General features: G+C 57.9%; 1 protein-coding gene across 6 annotated transcripts in view; it reads right to left on the reverse strand.

The window, feature by feature from the left end:
- Positions 1-1,071: 1,071 nt before the first annotated feature.
- Positions 1,072-24,932, reverse strand: part of NDRG4 (NDRG family member 4) — a 42,772-nt gene continuing 18,911 nt past the window's right edge. For 2 of the 6 annotated variants that reach the window (XM_027516412.1, XM_027516411.1), the window contains exons 2-16: positions 24,456-24,550; positions 18,609-18,653; positions 10,821-10,926; positions 10,429-10,549; positions 10,278-10,340; positions 10,057-10,117; positions 8,664-8,750; positions 8,490-8,546; positions 8,019-8,122; positions 7,154-7,210; positions 7,000-7,051; positions 5,983-6,030; positions 5,780-5,815; positions 5,594-5,645; positions 1,072-3,187 (exon numbers count right to left, since the gene is read on the reverse strand). In XM_027516412.1, coding sequence (XP_027372213.1) covers positions 3,033-3,187; positions 5,594-5,645; positions 5,780-5,815; positions 5,983-6,030; positions 7,000-7,051; positions 7,154-7,210; positions 8,019-8,122; positions 8,490-8,546; positions 8,664-8,750; positions 10,057-10,117; positions 10,278-10,340; positions 10,429-10,549; positions 10,821-10,926; positions 18,609-18,653; positions 24,456-24,527 — 1,116 coding nt within the window. In that variant the 5' untranslated portion in view covers positions 24,528-24,550 and the 3' untranslated portion in view covers positions 1,072-3,032. Of the gene's footprint in view, positions 3,188-3,963; positions 4,003-4,885; positions 5,513-5,593; positions 5,646-5,779; positions 5,816-5,982; positions 6,031-6,999; positions 7,052-7,153; positions 7,211-8,018; positions 8,123-8,489; positions 8,547-8,663; positions 8,751-10,056; positions 10,118-10,277; positions 10,341-10,428; positions 10,550-10,820; positions 10,927-14,391; positions 14,537-18,608; positions 18,654-24,455; positions 24,551-24,932 lie in introns of those variants that run through there. The other 4 variants (XM_027516409.1, XM_027516413.1, XM_027516410.1 and 1 more) reach the window with 4 other exon arrangements.

Here is a 24,932-nt window from a genome sequence, read left to right on the forward strand (position 1 = left end):
GTGCTGGAGAAGACTCTTGAGAGTCCCTTGGACAGCAAGGAGATCCAACCAGTCCATCCTAAAGGAAATCATTCCTGAATATTCATTGGAAGGACTGATGTTGAAGCTGAAACTCCAATACTTTGGCCACCTGATGCGAAGAACTGACTCATTGGAAAAGACCCTGATGCTGGGAAAGATTGAAGGCGGGAGGAGAAGGGGACGACAGAGGATGAGATGGTTGGATAGCATCACCGACTCAATGGACATGGGTTTGAGTAGGCTCCGGGAGTTGGCTATGGACAGGGAGGCTTGACGTGCTGCAGTCCATGGGGTCGCAAAGAGACGGACACGACTGGGTGACTGAACTGAACTGATATCATTCCGGCTGAAAACATCTTTGAGGCCAAGTGTCCGCAGCTGGGTTTAGAAAACGTGCGGTTGGGTGCATGAAGGCGTGTCCTTTTGCCGCCTTGAGCGTGGTCTGAGCCAGGCACAATGCTTTCCCGCGTAGGTCTCTGACAGCAGAGGTAGAAGCCGGGTTGAAGTGCAAAATTTGGTTTCTGGATGCGAAGGGAAGGCCTCGCGAGAGGTCGGCTGGGAGCGCGAATAGAGCGGTTTGCGCAGTTTCGTGGAGAGTGGGCGGGGCTCCCCAAACTAGAACAGACCCTGTCTTGTTTCTGCAGAGTAGGAGGGGTTTGCTTTTATTTACTTGGTTCTTTAGTAGCTGACAAACAGCAGGATAGTGAATGAATCGGAAATGGTGGTTAAACACGGGGAAATAGCATGTCGTTAAATTTAAGAAATTAAAGGCAGCGAATACAGAGATTACAGATCTGGGTTTTGAAGTCAATTACTGCCAAGGTCAGCTCCCACTTTGGTCTCTTATTAGGGCAAATTCAGTTTTCTCAGCTGTGAAACTAGGATAATTAATATCTACCTTGTGGAATGAGACAAGATCTGGAAATACAGAGATGGATGGAAATGCCTGTCTTCACTCTAAACGTTCAACCCCACCTAAAACCCAGGAAGCACCAGCCTCACCAGCTTATACTTTCAAAGCTTCCCACGATGGGCATAGCATCACCATACTCAAATTTTTCTTATTACTTTATTAGTTTTTCAGCACAGTTCACTCTTTCTACGTTGACAAGGGGTTTTGTTTTACATTTTGTCATCTCAAAGTCTCACGACATCAGCCACCAGAATACACAAGAGTAGGCTCTTCACTTTGTACAGAGAGGAAAATAATAAATTCCATTAAAAGTTCACGTTGACCAAAGAAGACACAACCTCCGGTGGAAAGCCACACGTGGGGGTACCCAATATACATATATATATATAATGTATAGATATTTATAGATATCTCATCTGAAAGAACACAGAAAAGAAATCCAAGTTTCACAGCGCTATCTACAATAAGGGATTAATTCTACCAGCTTTTCAAACAGTCACATTCGATATTCCGAGGAAGCACGTGAGTGAACAGAACTGGGGGCAGACTAACACTCCACTGGGCTCTAGAGCAGTCTAGAGTCATGGCTTAAGAGTATAAAAGGGGAGACGTGTGCAGAGGAAATGTGGGTGCAGGAGTCCCCTCAGCCCCACACGCACCCACCCCCCTCCACAGTCCTGCATTTTTCATTGCCCTCTTCTCTTTGCTCATTTGGGGGCTTATGGCAATTGATTTAGGCTCAGAGACGAATGGCTTCTGGTTTCTGGGCCCGGAGATTCTACCTGGTAAGGTGGGTGGATAGGGAGTATATGGCACAGTGCTGCGCTTCAGGTGACAGGAAGGGGCTGGGGTGTGTGGGGAGCTTTGCTCTTCTGCCTGGCCCTTGTTCACTTCAGGAAACATTACCTCCCACCCCTGGACCCAGCAAGCCCCAGCTTAGGCCTCCTCCACCTGGCTAGGATGGTGATGTGGGACACCTCGGACCAGTTTTCTCCACATGAGCTTGCTCAGTGATGCCTACATGAAACGCTGGCATAGCTTGACGAGAACTCTGTCTAGAAACATTTCTAATGACCTTGGCCACGCTGCTGCTGACTGAGTTGTCTTCCATGGAACCTAGGGGCAAAAAGGGGGGTCTCTGAGGGAACTCTATAGGAACTCTGAGCTGCCACTGTCTGCAGGCTTCCAAAAGCAGTCACCACGAAGTTCTCAGAAGTGCACCCAACACTCAAAGGCTGTCCCAGCCTTTAACCTCAGCCCGTCAGCTCCCTATGGAGGCAGAGGACCAGGTGACGTTCTGCCTCAGGGCCTTGGCTCAGCAATGGGCCAGGGCCAGGAGGTGGCCGAGGGTGGGGCTGGAAGGGACAGTCTGTGGGGTTCCTGCCCTCCAGGTCCTCCGTGTTCTGTCTTCCTCAGGCAAAGCAGCCCCGTTCAGCCCCTGCCTGGCCCTACAACACCAGGCTTGCCAGGAGAGCACCCGCAAAACTGCTGCCTGGTAGTAGCGCCCCCTTGTGGCTGCTGTTCAGACGATTGTCATAGGTGCTAAGACCAGACACAGACGTGCTCGGTGTTGGGGCTGCTGGGGGAAAGGGGCTGGCTCCTGGTTCTCACTCCAGCGCTCGAGCTGGACCCCGTGTTCCTGCTGGCCCAGAACCCACCACCTCAAAACCTCCTCCCCATCTTCAAACCTGCCTGGCCCAGGGGTCAACCCATGCTTTGACCCAGGATGTTATCCTGGATCCTGGTCAGAGGAGGACTCTGAGTCTTTCCTGAGCTAATTCCCTTCCCTCCCTGGAACAGTGCCTTTACTGTGCCTGGGCCTTGGGGAGTCAGAAGAGAGGGACTGAGTCAGCCAAGTTAACGAGGTTCGTGAGGGGAATGAGGTGGGGAGGAGTGAGCCCCTCAAACCATCTGGAGACTGTTCTGCTGCAGCATCTAGACAGATCCCCTCTTCTTTTTAAACAAAAGAGAAGTAACCCCATTTCCTCCCCTTCGCCCTCACAAAAATAAACTAAAGGGGAAATGAGCCGCAAGAGGGTGGCCGTGGGACATCAATGCGGGTGAGGGGGCGAGTGGGCGTCTTCGTGGGACCGGGGCTTCAACAGGACACCTCCATGGTGTGGTTGACCTGGCCCAGCCCCTCGCTGCTCTCCGAGTGGGTGCAGGCCTGCGGGCGGCTGCCGTCCACCGAGTTGGCGCTGGTGAGGGATGCTGTGCGAGAGCGGGCAAGACGAGTCATGCTGGCTGAGGGCACTGTGGACAGAGAGGGTACCGGGGGTGAGGACCGGCCAGCAGGGCGGGCACGGGCACGTGGGAGAAGGGAGAAGGATTTACGCAAGCAAAGCGGCCAGCAAGACCCATTCTTCCGACGAAGGCTCGGAGGCCCATCCGCAGCCAGGGCTCTACGGTCATGCAACGCCAGTGACAGGGAGTGCGCCCAAGGGCTGGGGGCCACAGGGGCCAGCAGGACCCTCCTCACAAGAGCGGGCCAGAGCTGTGGCCCCAACGGGGCAGCAGCTGACGACCAACCAGGAGTCCTTAAGCCCGGGGAAGGATGGGGCATTCTTTCTAATTCTGCTTCCCTCAAGAAGACAGTGGGGCCGGGAGGGGGGAGATCAGTTCTGTAAAGAAGGGCAAGGTGTGGTAGCCTCAGACGGCCCTCAGTCCATTATTCAGAGAGTCACACAAGTGAGATAAACTCTCAGGGAGCAAATGCTTCCTTTCTGACCTCCACCGGCCACCTGTCCAGCTCAGGCGTGGCTTGCCCCTGACACCTCTGAGAGGTTCTGGCCCCAACTGCCAGGGCTCTGGAAGCCACGGGGCCCCAGGGAACCTAGAAGCATGACTGGTCTGAAGCCCGGCCACTCCGGAGCCCTAACCGGGATAGAGCCCACGGAAAAGCGGCACAAGAAGTTTCCACAGCAAGATGCGGCTTGGCTGCAGCACTGCATAGAGGGAGGAGCAGGGGGCCCAGGGCGCCGGAGGCGGGCGGGGGGATCCATGCATCAGGGGAGGGGCTGCGGGGCTACCTGCTCCTCCACTCAGCCTTCGGTCCTTCAAGTATGCAACTAAGAGAGAAGACAGAGCCAGGGGGCGGGGTAGGGGAGACACAGAACACGGGTGAAGAGGAGGTTGGGCGAGGCCCGGGCGTTGAGATGGGCCGGAGAGGAGAGGAGGGTACAGAGAGGCTGGGGGCAGGGCCGGAGCCTCAGGGGCCCCCTCCTGCACCCCCAGAAGGAGCCACTGATGTCAGTCTGCCCCGAGGAGCCCAGAGAGCAGGGTGGGGCACTCATCCGCCTCTGCTTCTCCAGCCCGGGCTGCAGTCCTGGGGGCTCTGCCGACAAGGCCTTTGAGGACTATAACGTGTCCCCGCACCCTCACCACTCCAGTGGGCTCAGTATCCTCGTGGATAGAGGCCCATGCATGCGTGCTCAGTCGTGTCCGATTCTTTGTGATCCTGTGGACCGTAGCCCGCCAGGCTCCCCGTCCATGGCATTCTCCAGGCAAGAATACTGGAGCGAGTTGCCATATCCTCCTCCAGGGGATCTTCCCGACCCAGGGATCGGACCCAGGTCTCCTGCATTGGCAGCGGATTTTTTCCCCACTGAGCTGCCTGGGAAGCCCTGGACAGAGGCCTGTATGATCTCTCAAGTCTTCCCAGGTCTTGAGCTGCCTGGTGGTATTCCTGCCAGGGCCCAGAGAACAGGTCCTGGCCCTGACAAGCACCACTTACCCACCCGTCCCAGCCGTGTTCTCCAGGCACCTCCGGGGCTCTGTGTCCCCGCCGGGTCTCACTGTGGGGCTTGGCCTCTCGTTGCCCCGCTTGTCCCCAGACAGGCTGCAGGGGGGCCCGGTCCCCTGGAGGCCGGGAGTTCGATTCCTGGCTGGACTCCCCCGGTCTTTCCCTATAGGCCTGTCCTCCCAAGGAGACACAAGCTCCAGAGACTGAAGTCGAGGGGGAAGAAAACAAATTCAGGGAGAGGAAGTCTGCTTCTAGGAGGAGAGCCAGGCATAAGGGGGAGATGGAAGGAACTCAGGGATACGCCTGTGTCACTGAAGGGCTGTGTGTGCATGCGGGAGAGGCTCACGAGCAGGGTCTCACCCCTGCACGAGGGGAAGCTGGAGGTGGTAGGGAGCCGGTTCCACCCACCCCACGGCCCCTATGACCTCGGGGTCTTCAGGTCTGCTGCCCCCAGGCTTGGCTGCTTTCAGCTCTCCTCACACCCAGATGGCCTCCCGTGCCTTCCCCAGTTCCCAGACTCCAAGCCCGCTTCTCTGCTGCCCCTCTCACCATCCAGCACCTTCCCAGCCCTTCTCGGGTGCTGGAGGCCCAGCTGGGGGCATGGTGTGGATGATTCACCCCCCAGGCAGGCTTCCCCGGCAGGATTCAGCTCCAGGCCTGGGTCCCCCAGGGCTGGGAGAAGAACCCCGCCACCCAACAGGCCCAGCCCTGCCATGAAAACAGTGCCCCAAAGCCTCCCTCTCCAAGGGCACGGGAGGGCAGGGGTCAGCCTGGGATCACCGACTTTACAGCCTAGGCGAAGATGCCCTAGAAGTCCGCAGGCACAGCATCTGGCCCTGGAAAAGGACTCATGCTCAGAGCCCCCACCTGCTGCCTGCTCCCTAGTCAGTGGGGGTGTGGGGGGGTAGTACACTTACTGTAGCCCATGCCTTGCAGGAAGTATTTGAAGGCTTCAGTCAGCTTCCCGGGCTGCAGGGCAAGGGACAGGCACAGGGTCTGATTGGCGGCCTGGGATTGGGGGAGGGGGGAGGTCCCGCCCACCCTGGGGAGGTCCCGCCCACCCTGGGCCAGGTAGGGGATGGAAGGAGGGCCAAGAGTCTCACCTGTGTGACCTGGGGGAGACCCCCAGAATCTGCCATCTGCAGGGAAAAGAGGGGGTGAACTGAACAGAGGCCACCTCCCACCACACTTTGCCTGTCCCTTGCAAACCTAGGCAGGTCCTCTGATCAGACACATCATCCTGCTCCCGCCTTGGCTGGGACCCCTCCCTTTGGGGGGGCCCGTGGTGGGGAGGGGGAGGCCTCACCTTCAGGAAGGTCGTGGTGGTTGGATCCAGTTTGGAGTTGCACTCAACCTGGGGACAAGGAGCAGCTTCAGCATGTGAGGCACCTGAGGGTGTCAGGGGCGCCCCCTGCCCCAGGTGCTAAGGCAGCTTCTCTCCTCAGGGCTGGGAGACAGGGAGGGAGTGCAGGGGGCAGACGCAGGCCAGCCAGCACCTCCCTGGGCACCTTCGGAGAGGTCAAGGCCCTGGGGATCTGGAAGCGGCTTCCTGAGGGCCTGAGACCCTCTGTTCCACTCACCACTGCTGGTGGGGTGGGGGCTGGGCCCAGTCCTCACAGGGAGCCAGGGCCACCTCTGCAGGAGAAGCTGGAAAGCACTTAGGGACCCCAGGAGTCAGGGGTCAAGGTGGGGGAGAGCCAAAGGTCAGCAGGAGACCTGAAGCCTCGGAAGCTGTGGCCCTGCCTGGGTTAAGACAGCAGGCACAGCCCCACCCCCGCTCCCCCGGCCCTCAGGCACAGGGAGTGCGCAGTAGTCTGGGTGCGCACTGGGCAGGGGGGCTTCCCTGGGCATTCCTGAGCCCCGGCGTTCTGTGCTAAGGGGGACACGCACCCCCAGGCTGTCAGAGTTCCAACAGGAGAGGTGACACACGGTCCCAAATGTAACGGGGGTATGTGCTCCTGTGCTCACAGATTATTTCATAACCAATGAATCAGATTTTAGAGAAAAGAGAGATCTTAGTCTCTGGGCCTAAAATGGGTCGAGACTGCAGAGGGGCTGCACTGCTGTGGGGTGGGCAGAGGGAATCAGTGGCCTGGTCCTGGCCCCAGGGCCCTCCTGTCTCCAGGCTTCCCCCACCTGAAGGATGGGGTCACTCCAGGCAGAAGTGCATGGCAAGATGGGGGGAAGTGGGATGAGGAGCCCAGCAGCCAGTGTCCACCCCGAGGCTTCCCGGGGCTGGGTCAAGGATTGGCCTTGCGGACTAGGAGCAAGTGACCCCTTTACCCTTGCCTCCCACCTGCACAAGGACACGATCCTCACTCACCACACCATCCTCGGCAGGTGCGTTATCCCCGACCACCAGCATCACGGGGCAGCTGCAGGCACAGAGGAAGAGGGCCGTCTGGCCTGGGCACCGGAGCAAGGTGGGGGGCAGTGTGTGCAAGGGCCAGGTAGGCTGGAGGGGGAGGGCCACTCACCGGAGTGTCTTGGCGTTGGGCACTGTCCCAGGCCGGCTAATGTCTAGGTCTCTGCGGCTGCAAGGGGAGGCAGAGGCGGGCAGCCCAGGACGGGATCCCGGGGCGGGGTGTTGGAGCGTGTCCCTGAGCCTGACCTGCTATATTTCAGCCACACCCAATCCCTCCACATGGCAATTACGGCCCAACATCCCTCCAGGTGCCGGGCTAGTCCCAGACTTGGGGCTCATGCTCTGGTGTCTCGACTGTGAGACAGATCCTCACGGATGCCATTGGTGAAATGGGGAGATCCCAGACTCCCCAGCTCATGCCAGGTGGGCCCTCACATTTGGCTGTCATCACGGGCTGTGACCACCATTGTGCTGGGAGTCCGGGCCTTAGAGGGAGGCAGGCTGGGGCTCCTCTCCCTCCCCAGTGTTTCTCCAGCACCACACACACAACAGGGGCTCAAGAAATATTTGTAGGAAAAAAGAGAAGGAAGGACATGCCAGCGGGAGCTGCAGGATACTCCCCTGCAGGACTAACCCCAAGGGGATCCATCGAGCACTTCATCCCCCCTCCTCTCCACTTTGGGCTGTCAGCACTGAGGCTCAGGGTGGTGGGGGCAGGGGTGGCGCCCACATCCCCCGCTGCTCCTGCCAGCAATGCCAGGGGTGGAGGAGGAGCGGACAAGCCCTGCTCGCCCTCTGCCCCTCCAAGGGTGTGACCCTGGGCAAGAGGTCACCCCTATCGGAGGTTCCACAGTCTGCTCTTCTGCCAGCCGGCCAGCGACCTGCTCCTCCCTCGGACGGCTGAATCAGGGATCCCCCAGCTATGTGAGCCCTTCAGTCTTGGTGCTGCCATCTGGCCCCCCCGCCGCCGCCCACACCTGTTGTACATGTTCCAGAAGAGCTGCAGGTTGGCCTGGTTCACCACGTTCGAGATCTGCTGCCGGTAGCTCTGCACCAACTCTGTGTTGCTCACCAGCTCCTCCTGGGTCCCGGGGGACGGCGGACGGGAGGAGGGGAAGGGGGCGGTGAGCGGCATCCATGGAGGGAAGCCACAGACAGGGACGTCAGAGTGGGCATCGCAGAGCAGCCCTTGCCCCACCCCCAGTGATGGTGGGGAGAGGGAGACAGCAAGACTGTCGTGGGGAGCCCATGACTTTCAGAGGCGAGGGAACCCCTCCCAGTCCTCGGTGCCGCAGTCTCCTGGCTCACCGCAGGGCAGGGGTGCGGCAGCTCAGCTCAGATGCTACATCCACTACCGCTCCCCGCCCCACCCCCGGCAACCAGGCTCTTCGGGAGGTTCCTAGCCCGGCCACCCCACTCCTGCATGAGGTCGTCCCGCACACCCTTACCTGGCTGAAGAGGTGGGATAGCACCGTGTCGGGTAAAGTGCTGGTCAGGCCGGAGAGCTGCGGGCCGGGCAGAGGCCAGTTTAAGAGACGCCTCTCAAGACCCCCGGCTCTGCCCTGGCCCCGGCTCCGCCCCGCCCCCCCTGCTCCGCCCCCCTCCAGGTGGACCGCGCTCACCTTGGTGGCCGCCCAGTCGATCCAGCCTTTGCCGTTGGGGTCGATGTTCATCAGCACCAGCCCCTCCACCAGGTCGGGGAAGATGAGCTGCCGTGACAGGGAGACAGGGCTTGAAGGGCGGGACGGGGTCCAGGGAGCCCCAGTCTTTCCACCTAGAAAGCCGACTGTAAAATTCCAGCCCTGCCTGTCTCGTGGGCGGTAGAGGGTGGTAAGGGTCTGAAGAGGAGGACGTGTTCTGTAAGGGCTTCCAAGGTGCAATCGATGACCAAGTGCCTTCAGCTGAGAACTTGCGCCCCTTCCAGCCCTGCTCATCCTCCTCTCCACCTGGAACTTTTCACAATCCTTTTATTTGGAATCTATGCCTATATCACAGTTTTTCAGCTTTTAAATATATCTTTGAAGAGGTTCCCTCATAGCTCAGTTGGTAAAGAATCAGCCTGCAATGCAGGAGACTCCAATTCTATTCCTGGGTCGAGAAGATGCCCTGGAGAAGGGAAAGGCTACCCACTCCAGTATTCTGGTCTGGAGAATTCCATGGACTATATAGCCCATGGGGTCGCAAAGAGTCGGACATGACTGAGCGACTTTCACTTGAAGAGGTTACTATTCCAACACTGAGGACTAAGCATCTTCAATAAAATATTGTTTCTTTGCTTTCATAGAAAAAGCCCTAGTGATGTGAAGAAACTGAGCTTTCCAAAGCCTGTTCTGTGTTTAGATATTGTAAAAGAGACTGGAGTTTTCTGTTCGACTGACTGCCCGTGTTTAGGAGAAAATGGTAATATATACATACTGCGGTCATGTCAAGGTTGTCTGGGGTGGCAGGGAATGACTGACAGTCAACAAGGTGGTTAAGTACTGCAGTCGAAACTGGAGTTGAAAATTCTTGGTCAGTTTTTTTGTTTTATTCTTTGTTTTGAAGAAAGAAATACTTTGATTCCTAAAAATTAAGGTTTTCTTTTTAGAGATGGAAAGCTTGTGGGCTCCTCCTGCCTGACATGATGTTTCTGATATCTGACTTTTTTAAATCTCAAAACTTAACATAAGAGTAACTTTTCATTAAAAAATGATTCATGTTTAAGTATTACTCTAATTAGTGAATGAGGAATTAAGATAATCCTTACTTAGCGGCTAATTAGTTGTATAGCTTGTTGGTTTTGGATAATGGTTTGAGCAACTTACAGACTATAGTGTTTTAAGGAAATGTATGAAAAAATTAACTTTTTTTTCTTAATTTCCTTGGAGGAAAGAAAAAAGGACTTTTCTAAGTGAAGAGGAAGTAGAGGGAGGAGGAGAGGAAGAAAGAACACAGAAAGTTCCTGCAGGGTTACCCCCTGGGGGGACCAGTCCTGGGATTTGCTGGGCCTGGGGGGGCGGTGGTGGGTAGACTTACTGCAAACTTGGCCAGCACATAGGCTCCGGCTCCCACTCCGATGCCAATCACGTACTTGAACCTGACAGAGAGCATGCTGGTCACTCTAGGGGTTTCTTTTCCCGTGATGGCCATCCAGAGCAGACCCAGCCACAGCCCTGAGCCCTCAGCTGGAAGCTGCTGGCTCTGTGGCAGTGGTGGGCACCTCCGGGGTGGGGGTGGGGGACTGGGCAGGGACTCACCCAAAGTGCTGTACCACACTGGGGAGCATGGCAGCCAGCTGCTCCATGGAAGGGAACTGGTACCTGCAGGTGAAGCAGGAAGTCAGGTCCGGAGCAGCTGGAGGTAGGAGGGCCTAGAGAAAGCTGGGAGCAGGGTTCTCTTGGTACCTACCCCTGAGGAAACTGTGACGCCCCCACCTGCTGACCAGGGGCGTCCACGTGGCACACCACGAAGTGCTTGGTGATCTCCTGCATGTCCTCAAAATTGAAGAAGGTATTGAAGCACAGCTTGTCTGCAAAGACACAGCTCTCAGCTCTGGCTGAGCCAAGGAACTGGGGAAGTTGCGGAAGGGATGGGGGGGATGGGGAGGCCCATGAGGCCCGTGGATGCTGGGAGGGAGGTTGAGACAGAGGTGATGATCAGCCTCATGGTTCAGCGGGGAAACTGAGACCCACATGGCTGGAGGCACAGAGCTAAGCGTGAGTGGGGATCCACACAGCCCTGTGGGGAGGGAGGGGGCCTCACTATTCCGGCAGACCTGAGGCAGAGGAGGGCACACTTACGGTTGAGCCCCACGTCATGGTAGGTAAGGATAGCTGGGCGGTTGCCCTTGGGAGAGCCCCGGATCACCACGTGCAGAAGGCCATAAGGCGTCTCAATGTCATGTTCCTGGAGAGGAGAGACCGCGCTGGACCCTCTGGGCAACTCCTGGCTCTTCTGGGAAACGAGGCTGGGGAGCAGCCTGGGGGCTGCTGGGCCTATGGTGGGACCTTCACCCCTCCCCCCATAGGGTGGGCATCCCCTTCTCATCACCCCCAGCTGCCCCCGGAGAGGACAGACCAGAGGGCACATCCTTCCTCACGGGTGTTCAGCACAGGGGCAACATAAACTGGGCTGCACGTGAACATTCTTGTCTCCTTCGCAAACCAGCCAGCGGGGCGGCCCAGCCCGGCTGCACTCAGCCCTCCAGGGTCCAGTGAGGCCCATTTTTCCTCATCTCACTGCAGCCCTCTGGGTCAGCTCTGCCATCCCCACCGAGTCCTGCCCTCATCATGATCCCCCTGGACTCAGAACCCTGCAAAAGGGCTGCAGCCCACCTAGAATCCACGGTGAAGACCCCATGCCAGCCAGTCCAGCTGCCCATCCCCACAGCTGTCCCTGTTTCCACCCCCAGGCTCTCGCTCCTGCCTCTCTCAGATCCCCAAGGCCTCCCTCGGGCAGGGCCAGGCTCGACACCATCCCCTCCCCCAAAGGCCTTCTGCAGTGGCGGCTCTGGGCTCCTCCTGGGTCCACCCCCTTGGGTTTGCTGCTCGAGGTCATCAGTCCTTCAGGAAGCAGGAGCTGAGTGCTGCAGGTTCAGGAACCGCTCTGCCCCTTACTGTGTGACTCTGAGTGAGGCACACACTTCTCTGTGCTTCAACCACCTCTTTCTGAGCCATCTCATGGGGGTTCAGAGAGAACTAGATGAGCTGATACCTGGCCCCAGAAAGGGGGCTGCCGTGGGTGGGCGCATCCCCTGAGCCATGCTGGCTGGTCTTTCTGGGAATTGGTCCCTCTTGGCCACTCACGGGCAGACTCCCAGAAGGTCTGTCAACGCTGAATAAACTGCCCTGCCCTCCCAGGGAGAGTCTTGGGGACTGCAAGAGGTGGGTGGTCCCTTCTGGGGAGTTGGAGGTCAGGCTGAGGTCAAGGAGAATCACCATGTGACTGAGCACCTACTGTGTGCCAGGTTGAAGGAGTACTTTTCCCCACCTTTTACGTGGAGGATGCCAGGACACTCATATTCAGAGAGAACCAAAGTTTCTGCCTCCGACAAGAAAGGGGAGCCTTAGGTGACCGGCCTTCTTGGGTCTAGGCTCAGAGGACCACTGCCTGGTCCCGTCTCCAAAAGGGAAGGACTGGTGGTGCCAACCCTGGGGCCCAAGACCACACCCCGGGAGCCACACTTCTGGGGTCCACAGCAGCCTCTGCAGGGCCCTGGCCTGTCCTTCCTCACTAGCACTTCCTGCTCAATGACCACTGACCAGACACTTTTCATATACTTTCTGTTTACTCACAGAGGAGGAAACTGAGGCTGGCCAAGGAGCACTGACTTGCCCAAGGTCAAGCTCAGAGAGGGCAGGCAGGGTGGGCCTTGGGGGTGCCTCTCTCAGGCTGCTATTTCTGAGGAAGAGATCCAGCTCCACCCCAGAGACTTCTGAGCAGACCCCTCCCCATAGCTGCCTATCCCTGCTGGGGGGCCCTGCCCAGTCCCCCCCCCCCCCCCAACCTCCGGCCATGCTCTCTTGGCTCTGGAGGGCGGGGTAGGGGGCAGGAGGGTGCACGGTGCTATGGAGGGGGCTGGGAGGAGCTCAGTTCTATGAAGGGCAGGGAGCAGGGCAGGAAGGAGGCCGGTGCAATGGAGGATAGGGGCTGGGGCAGGAAAGACCCAGGCTGCTATGGAGGGCGTGATGGGGGCAGGAGAGGTGCACAGTGCTATGAATGCTACGGGGTAGGGTGGGTGGGCAGGAGGAGCTCAGTTCTGTGAAGGGCAAGGAATGGGGGCAGGAAGGACGCTCGGTGCTATAGAGGGTGGGGGCTGGGGCAGGAGAGGGCCCCCATGGCACTAGAGCTGCAATGCGCTGCCTGCGGCAGTGGGGTCAGCTCTAGCCCTGCAGAGCACAAGTGAGGGCCAAGAAGGGGTCTTCCCAGCTCTCCACCTCCCCTAAGTGTGTGTGTGAGGGGGCGCCTGCCCCCTCCCAGTCTCGGTGTGATCGCCTGGGTCCCCATCCCCGCCCTCACCCACCCCCATCACCCCGGGTCAGCGAGACTCGGCGTGGCGCTTGCCCCACTAAGGCTCAGCTCCCAGGGGACGGGAAGTGGGGAGCTGAGCGCGCCGTCGTGGGCGCCGGCCTGGTTGCCCAGTGACCTTGGCGGAACCCTCCGCCGACCTCCCTGCACCCGCTCTGAACCAGAACTTCAGATCCAGTTCATCCTGATAGAGGCCAGATGTCCCCAAGAGGGGCGTCCCGAGGGCCGCAGGCGGACGCACTCGGAGCCCCCCAACCCCCAGGGCCGAGGGCTTTCATTGGCTCCCGGTGACGTCAGAGCTCGTCCCGCCTCCAGGTGGGCGCCAGCGCCAGGCACTGCGGCAGTCCGGGAGGGGGCTCTGATGTCCTCTCTCTGCCTGTCCCGCTCCCCTCATCCGTGACCTTGAGGGCTGGGGCGGGGAGTGGCGGGGGGAGCCCTCCGACTCGGGCTTCAAGACGAGCACGTGTGGGGCTGGTTGGATTCTTCCCGTCAACCGCATCAATAATTCAGAGGACTGAGTCTGCAGCGGCGCGGAGGCACTGACGTCGCTGCTTGGGTGCGGGTGTCAGGGGTGGCCCCATGGCTATTGGACCCCTCAGGGCAGGCCGGGGAGTACAGGGGTGGGTCTGCCCCTGCCTCTCCTTCTTAGAGTTAGAACTGCACGTATTCAGGGCACCTGCTGCCCCAGGGAGGAGGTGTCCTGTTTCCCCACCCTCCCCCCGCCCCCTCCCCACCCCGCCCCTCCAGGTCCTTACACTGCTGGCTCATCGCCCCAGCATTGCCCTCCTATGCCCAGAAAACAAAGCACAGAGACCCCCTTCTCAGCTCCTCACCTGCAGGGACCCCAGCCTGACGGCCCAGTTAAAACCACACACAACCCAGACTTCTTTGCTTCTGCATGCAGTCCCCCCCAAACAACCATGACAACCCCCGCAGGGTCAGGAGGTCAGACACCTGCAGGTACGGACCCCAGACGCCTCAGAGAACAGCTTCTGCAGGGTTGAAGGGGTCACAGGCGCCAGGCAGAGCTGGGACGTGCCAGGCAGAGGGCACACTGTCAGTGGGATACACATCCCGCACACCCATCCACACGGGCTGACAGACAAGTCACAGCCCTTTTCGATTTCCGCAGAGATTTCAGTCTTCCCCCGTCCTCCCCCGCGGACCCACCAACATTTCCTCCCAACCACGCAGCGGACCAGGGTCACCAGGAAGCCTGGGACCCGCTGATCTTGCCTTGTGACCCCCAGGGTGCGCCAATTGAAGGCAGAAGCACCGCCGGACAGAGGCAGAGCATGCCCCCGCCTCCCCGCGGACCTCGCGGTCCCCTGAGTCCTCACTCACCCCATCCCAGCACTCCGGCATCTTGCCGAGGGAGGCCACCCGCCTCGACCAGGAAGGGCAAACAAAGGCCTGAGTCACCCGAGTCCAGAGGGAGACTGGACGTCTGCGCAGGTGGGAGACCAGCGGCTCTATGGTGGGGCCCCAGCTCACGGGCCATTTATATGAGGAGCTGCCCGGCCTGGACTGGCCCCTCCTCCCTGCGGGGTTTGTGAGCAGCCACTCGCTCACCCGGAGCCCCTGCTCTTGGATTGGCTTTCAGGAGACAAATCTTGGTTCCGATTGGCTTCCAAGGTCCTCGGTCACCCCGGCTTCTGCTCCTCCCACCCCCAGCAACACATCAGTCAGGATGGTCCCCAGCTCCTGCAACCCACTCACCTCCCCCGCCCCCGCCCCGCCCCACTGCACAGAGGCTCGGAACCGCAGCTGCACACCGGGTCCCAGAAAGACTAGAGGCCACATGTACAGGTGTGCCCGGTGGCAGGTACTGATTAGCCTCTCACAGCAGAGCAGTCCAGGGTGCCCTAGACAGCACAGCTCTTGACCCATACCCTGGGAGCAGGGAGAGCCTGAGTGGCTCCCAAGCCCAGCCTCCACATCAGGAAGGCCTGGATCCCTTCACCTGGAGAGGTGTGGGGAGTCACTGCTGCCTGCGGCAACCTGGGCTGGGACCCTACTCCAGGAAGCTGTTCCTCCTCCACCCCCAGGGTTTCCCCTTGGGCAGTCCCCAATCTGCGTACATGGATGCCCAGTGCCTGCCCGCTGGGGACGGGAAATGAGGGTTCTGGGGCCAGGGGGCCTGGAGAGATTTCCAGACCAGGGATGTGGTGGGCATACACCAGCTCTGTCCTCCAGCACCCTCATCCTGCACCCAGGCCAGAGTCCCCCTGGAGAGAGACGAGGTGGAATGGGGGCAGGGCAGCTTGTCCACGTGCACACCCCGTCTCCCCATAGCCACACCCAGCCTTCTTTTCTGGGGTCACCCAGCCTGGGGCTTGGCTCTAAAGTCTCTGGGGAGCAGGACAGGTGCTGGGGGTTATGTGGCTCAGGATGTGGGTGAGGAGCTGGCTGGAGACAGGCAGGCAGGGTACTCAGATGAGAAGCAGGAGGCAAAGGAGAATAGAGGAGGAGAGGAAATAGGCCAGGGAGGGGTGCAGAGGAGGGAGCCCAAGGACTGAGAGGAGCAGGAGCAACAGAGAGGGGGCGGGGGGCGGGCGCCTGTGCCCCCATTCTGTCGCTTTGGTGAAGGAACCTGCCACTCGCCCCAGCTTTTATGGACAGCCGTGCATGCTGGCCGGCTGCCCTGGGGGAAGGCGGTCACCTCCCCATCTCTGGGTGCCTGGTGACCTGGTCAGCACCCACCCTCTATGCTATTCCCGGCCACGTCCTCTGCCTGGTGGAGGGGGAGCGTCAATAACTTCTCTGCCCCTTTCTGACCTCTCGCCATGTGGGCCTGCTGCAGAGTGCGGGGGCCTGTGCACTCCAAGGGCAGCCAGGACCTGGAATGGGTGTCCCCCAGCCCCTCACGTCCTGCCCACGTTCCCTGTTCCACGATCCCCATCCAACCTAATGCCCACCTGAACCTCTGAGTGGCCTTCTCCACCCTTGGGCCTAGGTGACCTCGGATACTAGCCACTGCAAGCCATGACCCCCTGATTCTGCTCAGCTCAATGGCTTCAAATCCCCAGACTTGCGTCGAAGTCTCAACCTTCCCACCCACTAGCTGGGTGACCTTGGACAAGATTTTTCCACTCCTCTGTGCCTTAGTCTCTTCAACTATCAAACAAGAATTGCGCCTTCCTCACAGAGCTCCTAGGAGGATGATAAAAATCTACATACCTCACTACAGACCCAACCCCACGTCTGCCCAGGGGAGAAATGCGGTAATCTGTGTGCTTCTCCGAACTGTGGGTCTCTTCCCTGGAGGTTATACAGTTGTTGGGGCTGAACAAGGCAAGCTCAGGTCCTGGGAGCCAAACCCTGCTAGTCTCTGCTGTGTGACCTCTGGCAAGTCAGTTAACTCCTCTGAGCTGTCATATCTTAAATGGGAGAACAGCAGAGTAGCTGCTTGCATAAGGAGATGCCAAGGATAATACATAATTTTCACAATATCATATATGAGAAAGGATGAAGAATCTGAAGCACAGCGAAGTAAATTCTCCTACTCAGCGAGGAAGCAGTGGAGCTTACCGGTACCTCACGTTATTATTATCTTTTATTATTTTTAAAACTTTTGGCCACACCCCGAGGCATGTGGGACCTTAGTTCCCTGACCAGGGACTGAACTCCAGCCCCCTGCACTGGAAGGTGGAATCGTAACCAATGGACCACCAGCGAAGTCCCATGAGGTCACATTATTAAGAGTTGTAAATGCTTACGGCCTTAGTTCTTTAGCGGGCCAGACTCCCATCTAAAAGCTTTGCTATGTTACCTTATTTTGTCCTCTGAACATCCACTTTACAAGCAAGGAAAATGAAGCACAGAGAGGTCCTGTAACCTGCCCAACATCACACAGCCAGAGGGCTCAGAGCCAGGGGCTGCACGGAGGCAGTCTGGCTCCGGTGGCCACTAGTCACAGTCAGCCCAGGGACGAGGGCACCATCATCAAGCCTACAAACACCCGGGGTCTGAGCTGCCTCAAATTTGACCTCCAAGTTTGACCTGGAGGTCAAACCTGCCAGGGTTTGGCTACTACGAATGAGGTAGTGAGCTGTGCTGGTGGTTACGTGGCAGGGTCACAACTTGGACCAGGTCCTTCCGCCTCCCCCACTAGCTGGGCCCCCTGAGGCCAGGGACTGAACAGGATAAAATCCTTGCCAGGCCTTGGCCCAGATACGGACCATCCTGGCGGCTGCTTTACTTAACAAAAAGCAACCTGTGTGGAGTAACCAGAGCAGAGAGTAAGGTGCTTTTTAATACATGCTGCGGTCTACCAAGCAAAGATCTTGAGAACCAGGGTCTCACACATATGGGGTGACCCACCTGGCCTGGGCCTGGTATATGGGTGTAGAGCACCCCAGGATTCTATCACCTTTCACCCCCCAATCCGCCTCCCAGGGTGTGTGTGTTTTGGGGGCTGGCAGCACCACTGGCATCCGAGGAGTCCCATTCAGGGTCAGGCAGCAGCTCGTTGCCCTGGATTTTATTTCAGTAGTCCCTTGCACAGAAAAGGGGCTGTGTGTTCACACTCCTCAGCCCTCTCTTGGAGCAAGGAGGACAAAGGGCACTCTGGCTGGCCTAGGCTACCTTGTGGCCTAGGCTCCCTCCCCTGCCACTGGCTCCTGGGTCCCCACTCCCCCAGTTCCCATCCTGTCTTCCCCAGCAGCAGAGGCCTTTGTGATTGGAGTTAGAGTTCCCAGTGGACAGGAACACGTGCCCAGGCATTTTCTGATGCCTCCGCTGTGTCCTTGAAGGGGCACGTGACCCAGGGTCCAAAGCCTGGCTCAGATCCACATCCTCAGATCCTCGCTGCAGAGCCGTGCTCCTGGGGGAGGAGCCTGCAGGCCGCTCCACCTCCCACGTCACCCCTGCGTCCAGACCACGAGGCTGAGGCTGGCATGGGGCTGGGAGACTGACCTAAATTGGATGGTGGCCTGAGGGCTAGTTCCCGCCAGCCAGGAGGAAGGTCCCAGAAAGGTCTGACTTTGGTCAATAGGTTTTAATGGCCAATGGGGGCCGTGGAACCTCGTGAGGCTCCCATTCTGTCTATCGCGCGTTCTCTGAGACCCAGAGATAAATGGCCACGTTGGGACTCACAGGGGAGAAATGGCGGGCCAAGTGAGCGAAATCAGAAATCATCACGTGGAGGAATAAACACAAAGACTGATTTCAGTTTTCCCAGGGAATCTGGCATCAAACTGAAGAGGACATGGTTGTCCCGGGCAACTGCTGCCATGGAAACAAGAGCTATTCGGAGCATCAGTCTGGCTTTCATAGGAGGAAAGTGCTGATTCAGATGACAGCATCCTCACTCCCCCAGACCTCCCCTCCTTCCCCTGTCCTGCTCAGGGAGGGAGGGGGCATTTCTCCATGGGGCAGGGTGCCAGGCAAAGCTGCTGTGAGCAGTAGGGGTGGTTCTGAAGGCTGCCAGGTGCCCAGTCCCTGTGGCTTCAGGCTGGGGGCCCTCGGAAGGGCTGTGACCCTCATCTGAAACAGGCTGGGTCAGGGAGGGGCCAGCCAGCAGTCGGTCCCCTATCTGGGGAAGCTGAGTGGGGACCTACCTTCCAGTCTGTGTCCACAGCCAAGAGGAAGGAGTCAGAGTTCTCCTACAGGAAGGCAAACAGAGAAGGGTGGCTCGTTAGGGCCAGGCTGGCCGGGCAGGGAAGGGTGACCAGGAGGGGCTCTTCCTTGAGCAGTATCACTTGCTGTTCCCATCTTTTTTTTTTTTTGGCTGAGCCTTACAGCATGCAGGATCTTAGTTCCTAGGCCAGGGATTGAACCCACATGCCTTGTGGTGGAAGCGTAGAGTCTTAACCATTAAACCGCCAGGGAAGTCCCTCCCTAGTCTATCTTAATGTGAACAAAAGTGACCCAGGGCTTTCCACACACCAGGTTTCAAGCCATTAAATATGTGACAGATGAAGCTACGAGCGGCTACACACATGGATTTTTACCTCCTAGTGTTTTTTTACCTATTAATTTAAAATGTGAAGATTTCCACTTTGCAGGTGAGAAGGCTGAGGCTCAGAGAGGCTGAATCACATGGTGAGAAAGTGATGGAACAATCTCTGACCCCAAATTCTTGCTGTTCATCACTCTGCCCATTGGCCCCTCGGATGGTTTTCAAGGTCGACCATCAGGGCACAAGCTCAGGGGCTGGGGGATGAGGGCCTGACTGTCACACCCACCGTGAGGATGGGGAAGCCAAGCCCCACACCCTGAGGGAGAAGTGGGCTTTTCTGACCCGCACGAAGGCGCTGCCTGGGCCCGTGCCATAGCTGCCCCCATCTTTTCAGACCCACCTCTCAAAGGTTGGCTTTTCGGCTCATTTCTGCTGATGGTGTGCCCATCTGATTGGTACCTATTCTTCCCACTGGATTGTAGGTACCCAGAGGGTGTGGACCGTGTCTGGCTCGGCTCTCAGCATAAAGCCTGGCATGGACCAGGCTCCTCCAACACAAACAGACCTGGGTGAACAAGTCTGACGTCACAAGGAGGGGAGCAAGGTTTAGATATACCCACTGCTTAAAAGGTGGTGGAGATGGAGAGCGGAGGAGTGGGAGCCCAAACCCTCGGCGTCTAAGTTGCCAGGCTCTCCTTGATGCAGCCTGGAGGCCCCTGGACAATCTGCACCCTCTCTGGGACTCTATCTGGGGAAGGAAACCTCATGGAGGGTGGGATCCCACATATCCAGGAAGAGCGGAGATCTGTGGCCTCTGCTCTGCCTTCTCTCGTGTCTGTTGAGAACACTTGCTGCTCCCCTCTGCTTGCTGTGGGCAGGTGGCTTAGCCTCCAAGCCTCAGTGTCCATGAGGATTGACCAAGGGCATGGAGAGCAGTCATTCTGTCCTGGCACCCCTGCACTGGGCTCTGGGTGCTACAGAGGCTGCTGGGTAACCATGTGGACAAAGGAGACAGACTAGAACCAGGATGTCACGGGAGGACAGCAAGAGAAGGGCAGGGCCACCAAGCGCAACAAGAAGGAAAATGGGCCCGCATCACAGGGATGGGAGGGAAAGAGCGAAAACCAGCGATGCTGATGTTTCCCTCTCAGAACGCGAAGTCCATCCATCTGCATTCTGGCAGCTGGAGTGGGAGGCGTGGCAGACAGAATCAGACAGGACTAGAGGCTCTCACACCAAAAAGGAGGCCAAGAGGCTTTCATCTGTCTCAGGTGACATCAACAACGGCCATCCTCCCCCTCCTGGTTCCCCCAGGGCCAGTGCGGGGGGGGGGGGGCTTTCTCTGCATGGGGAGGGGAGGAGAACACGGAGGCAGCCACTCCTGGACCCTCCGAAGGAGGGGGCGGGGCCCTGGGGGAAAGGGAGGAGGCTGGATATTCACGAATTTTGTCACCAGAAGACCTGGCCCGGGGAAGGGGGGTAGGCAGGGGAAGAGATGCATGCAGGAGATTTTCAAGGGGAGGGGCAGGACCCCAAACCAAGAAACAGCAGGAATAACACAAGCCAATCTGGAGATGCCGGAGGCTGGGAGGAACCACATGAACATTTCGAGGAAGACAGGTGGGAGAGAGGGCCCAGATGGGGCGAGGCAAGGAGGCCCAGGAGCAGCCTAAGGAGATCCAGGTGGGGGAATGTAGGCACGGAGCCCCAGACACAGCAAGCAACGACTTCAGAGTCTCAAATGGTGGAGGGATGGTGGGTGATCACATGGACGCATTCACTCCTCAGTAGACCTCGCAGGTGGCGAAAGATTTTAAAAAGTGCAAAAGGACAGGGGACAGGTACTATCATCCTGTGTAGCTGGACGGGGGACTCTGTGGGTGTGACTGCCTGGGAAACAGGCCAAAAGCAAAGGCAGGCAGGACTGCACCAGCTGCCACTGAAACCTGGGAAGGCCACACTGGGAGCACAGAGGCGGGTCTGGGGGCGGTGGGTTGGGGCCACTCATAAGCAGATGTGACTGGTGACCAGGTCCACTGCAGAAAGGGGAGAAACTGAGCTGGGGATTCGCAGTCTCAGAGGAGAACAGAGATGCGGGCCCTTGTGGGCGGGAGGGGTTGGGGGTACAGGCATATTCAGGTCCAGTTGGGATGAGAGAAGACACCAAGGGCAGCAGAAAGAAGGCAGAGCCTGGGGGCTGGTCAGAGGGGTTCTGACAAGGGAAGGGAGGGGCAGCAAGGTGCCAGGCCAGGCTGGGCAGAGAAGGGGTGTGGGGCATCTGCTGCATGTCCTGCCAAGGCGAGGGGTGGGAGAGACGCATAGAATGTGTGAGGCCACGGTGCCCTCATCTCTCCATACCACCAACAGCTGCACACCCTGTGTCAGCAGGCAGCCCCCCCCCTGAGCCCTGGTGATGGGTGCAGGGGTCCCTGAGAGCCGCCGTCGTGCCCTCACAAGAAGGCCGGTCTCTGCCTGCATGCCTTGAAGGACAGGCTGTTTGGGGGCAGGAGGACTTTACAGAGACTTCTGGAAAACTTCTTTCTTCTGAACCACATCACAGTCTATAGCTTCCACCTGGCCCAAGTCTTTACTGAACACCTACTGGGTATCAGGTGCTGTGCTGGGAACTGGGGGAATCAGGGAACAAAACAGACAGGGTCTCTGCCCCAGGAGCCTGCAGGGCAGGGCCTGAGAGTGGCGAGTGCTACGGCCAGGCCTGGAGGGTGTGCAGGGGGGTCAGTATTAGACCTCGTGGTCAGAGAAGGCCTTTCTGAGGAGGGGGCATTTGAGCAGAGCCCAAATAAAATGAAGGGCCTGCTCTGCAAATTCTGCAGCCAGAATATCCCAGGCAGAGGGAACAGCTGGGAAGATGATTAGCTGGGTCAGGGAAGAACAGTGAGCCCATGAGACAGGAGAGGAGTGGGGTCGGCGGAGGTTGGGGGTTGGTGCAGAGCATATGCTGGTCCCAGGGAAGGACTGTGGCTGTAACTCTGAGAGCAATGGCAGCCGCTGGGCAACAATGTGGAGAGTGAGGGTATGTCTTATTTATTTTTTGGTGTATGCAAAAAAGGATAAATTTATCCGAGTCCCTTACCAAAGCCAAGAAAAATAGTTAAAAACAGGCCTGGGGAGGGATGGTGGCCAGTAATAGAAATCAAATCTTGTCGGTCTAAGCAAAAAGGGAAATTTATAATTAGGATTCAAGGGTGACTTACCAAGCCCAAGGGCAGGACTCACCAAGGGCTGGAACAAGGGAATGGAGCATATTAGAATGCCAGGAAGGACATGGTGGACTTTAAAAGGTGGACAGAGTAGGGAGACCAGTGGGGCGGCTTCTCCAAGCAGAAGGAAGGGATGAGGGGGCATCTCTTGGGGTGCCCTGCCAAGGGGAAGGGTGGAAGAGAACATGTGAGGTCAAGGTGCCCTCAGCTCTCTCTGCCACACACAGATAGATGCACATCCATCCTGGCATGGAGCACCCAGAGGAGATGATGGGGGATTGGAACAGGGAGGGAGTAGGATCAGAGTCAAGAGTCTACAGTGTCCAGGAGAGGGTGGAATGTGTGGAGAGAGTAACATGGAAACATACATTACTATGTGTAAAATAGATGAGTGTGCTTAGTCGCTCAGTTGTGTCTGACTCTTTGAGACTCCATGGACTGTAGCCCACCAGACTCCTCTGTCCATGGGGTTCTCCAGGCGAGAATACTGGAGTGGTTTGCCATGGCCTCCTCCAGGGGATCTTCCCAACCCAGGGATCGAACCCAGGTCTCCCGCATTGCGGGCAGATTCTTTACTGTCTGAGCCACCACCGAAGCCCATGTCAAATAGACAGCCAATGGGAATTTGCTGTAGGACTCAGCAAACTCAAACCAGGGCTCTTACAACCTAGAGGGGTGGGATGGGGAGGGAGGTGGGTGGAAGGTTCAAGAGGGAGGGGACATATGTATACCTATGGCTGATTCATGTTGATGTTTGGCAGAAACCAACTCAATACTGTAGAGCAATTATCCTTCAATTAAAAATAAATGAATTTAAAAAAAAGTCTACAGTGTCCAGCTCACCAGTGTTTCCTGACCATTGCTGGGGGCTGCCCTCAGGTAATCAGGCCTTAAAAGTTAACTCAAGGTTCTGTCTTAGAGATGGGGGTGGGGGAGGCAGGAGAGTTTCCCAGGTGGCACTGTGTAAAGAATCTGCCTGCCAATGCAGGAGATTCAAGAGATGCAGTTCGATCCCTGGGTCAGGAAGATCTCATGGAGTGGGAAATGGCAACCCACGCCAGTATTCTTGCTTGGGAAATCCCAAGGACAGAAGAACCTGGAGGGCTCCAGTCCATAGAGTTAGACACGACTGAGTGACTGAGCTTGCACCCAGGCATGGGGGGAGGGAGGGAGACTCAAGGGGGAGGGAGGGAGGGAATACATGTATATTTATGGCCCATTCATGTTGTATGGCAGAAACCAACCCAACATTGTAAAGCAAGTATCCTCCAATTAAAAATAAAATTTTAAAAATGTGCCCTTCTCTGGACCAGGACTGCCAACCTCATGTGGCTGGCCCCCTGGGCCCTGCACAGCCACTCTGACCCCACATGCGGTGCTCAGCAGCTCTGGGGCTCACCTTCTGGAGGGAGGCTGTGGGAGGTGGGGGCAGGGCAGAAAGGGGGTGTGCTGAGCACCCGGGGACTGGGTTCCCGGCTTTCCCATCTGTGAAGTGAGGGAGCCTGGCAGCATAACCAGCAGACAGCTGCGGCTGTTGCCCCAGAATTCCATGAGCAGTGGACCCCCAGGTTTTCCTTGCAAGGAGGGAAAGGGAAGCCATGCTGGAAGTGACCATTACTAGAAAGTGTGGGCAGAATTAATTCTGGAATCTGATGTCTGGGGTCCTGATGAGGGCCCTTTCAGGTAAAATAACAATCTCCAATGCCTTGGGCCCACTGCTCCTTGGGGCTCTGCTGGTAATACCTGCCCACCTATCTCAAAGGCTTGTGAGGAAAAAAGAGAAGCTGCAGACCTGAAAGGGTTGAGTGAGGGGGGAAGTGTGGTTCTGCTGCTGGAGGCAGCCCTGGCCAGCGGGGACCCTGTTGGGGTCCAAAGGCTGCTCAGAACCTCACTCCCTGATAACTGTGTGACCCTGGCCAAGTGAGTTAACCTTTCTGTGCCTCAGTTCTCTCATCACTGAAATGAGAATAACTCTTCTAAAGAGCCTCCCTGCCTCAAAGACAGCCAAAGCCCCAGCGAGGCTGGCTGGATGTTAGTTGCGTGGGCGCTCAGCCCGCGCGGAACTCTCTCCCGGCAGGGACAAGGCTTCCCAGGTTGGCCTGAGGATTCCTGGCCCTTGGCTCGCGTCGCGGTTCGGAGGGTCAGCTCCTTGCCATCTGCCAGACTAGAAGGATGGACGGTCAGCTGCTTGCCATCCGTCAGACCAGAGAAAAGGCGCGCAGTTTCCTTCTTAGCCACGAGGTGGCGCCCTCCGCCCCCAGGACCGCGAAGGCGCGACTACTCACCAGCTCCGCGGCGTCCTGGCCCCGGAGCAGTGGTTTCTCCTCGGGGAATCGCAGCTCCTGCAGGCCGGCCATGGTCACGTCGTGCAGCAGGAGCCCTGTGAAGAGAGGGCGAGGACGCGGGGTTAGGGCCTGGTGCGGCGGGGACGTCTCAGCCCGGCGGAGAGGACAGCGCCATCCCGCACTGGGACAGGGGCATCAGGCACCACCCGCCCGCTCCGCTCCATCCCCGGATCGCGGTCCCCAAGAGCAGGCCCAGCTCAGCGCTTCACCGGGGCAGCAAGGCTCAGGGGAGGTCATTACATTATTTGTTTTTAAAACATGTTCCCCCAAGCCCCCGACGAAAGGAAGAAGGGGCAAAAAAGGAAGAAGGGGCGAAAAGGGAAGAAAAGAAGGGAGGAAGGGAAAGAAGAAAAAAGAAAGGAAAAACAGAGCGACACCATATACCATGACCCTTGAAACAATTTCAAGTGAATTCCA

Source organism: Bos indicus x Bos taurus, chromosome 18, assembly GCF_003369695.1.
Source record: "Bos indicus x Bos taurus breed Angus x Brahman F1 hybrid chromosome 18, Bos_hybrid_MaternalHap_v2.0, whole genome shotgun sequence".
NCBI classification, from domain to species: Eukaryota; Metazoa; Chordata; class Mammalia; order Artiodactyla; family Bovidae; genus Bos; species Bos indicus x Bos taurus.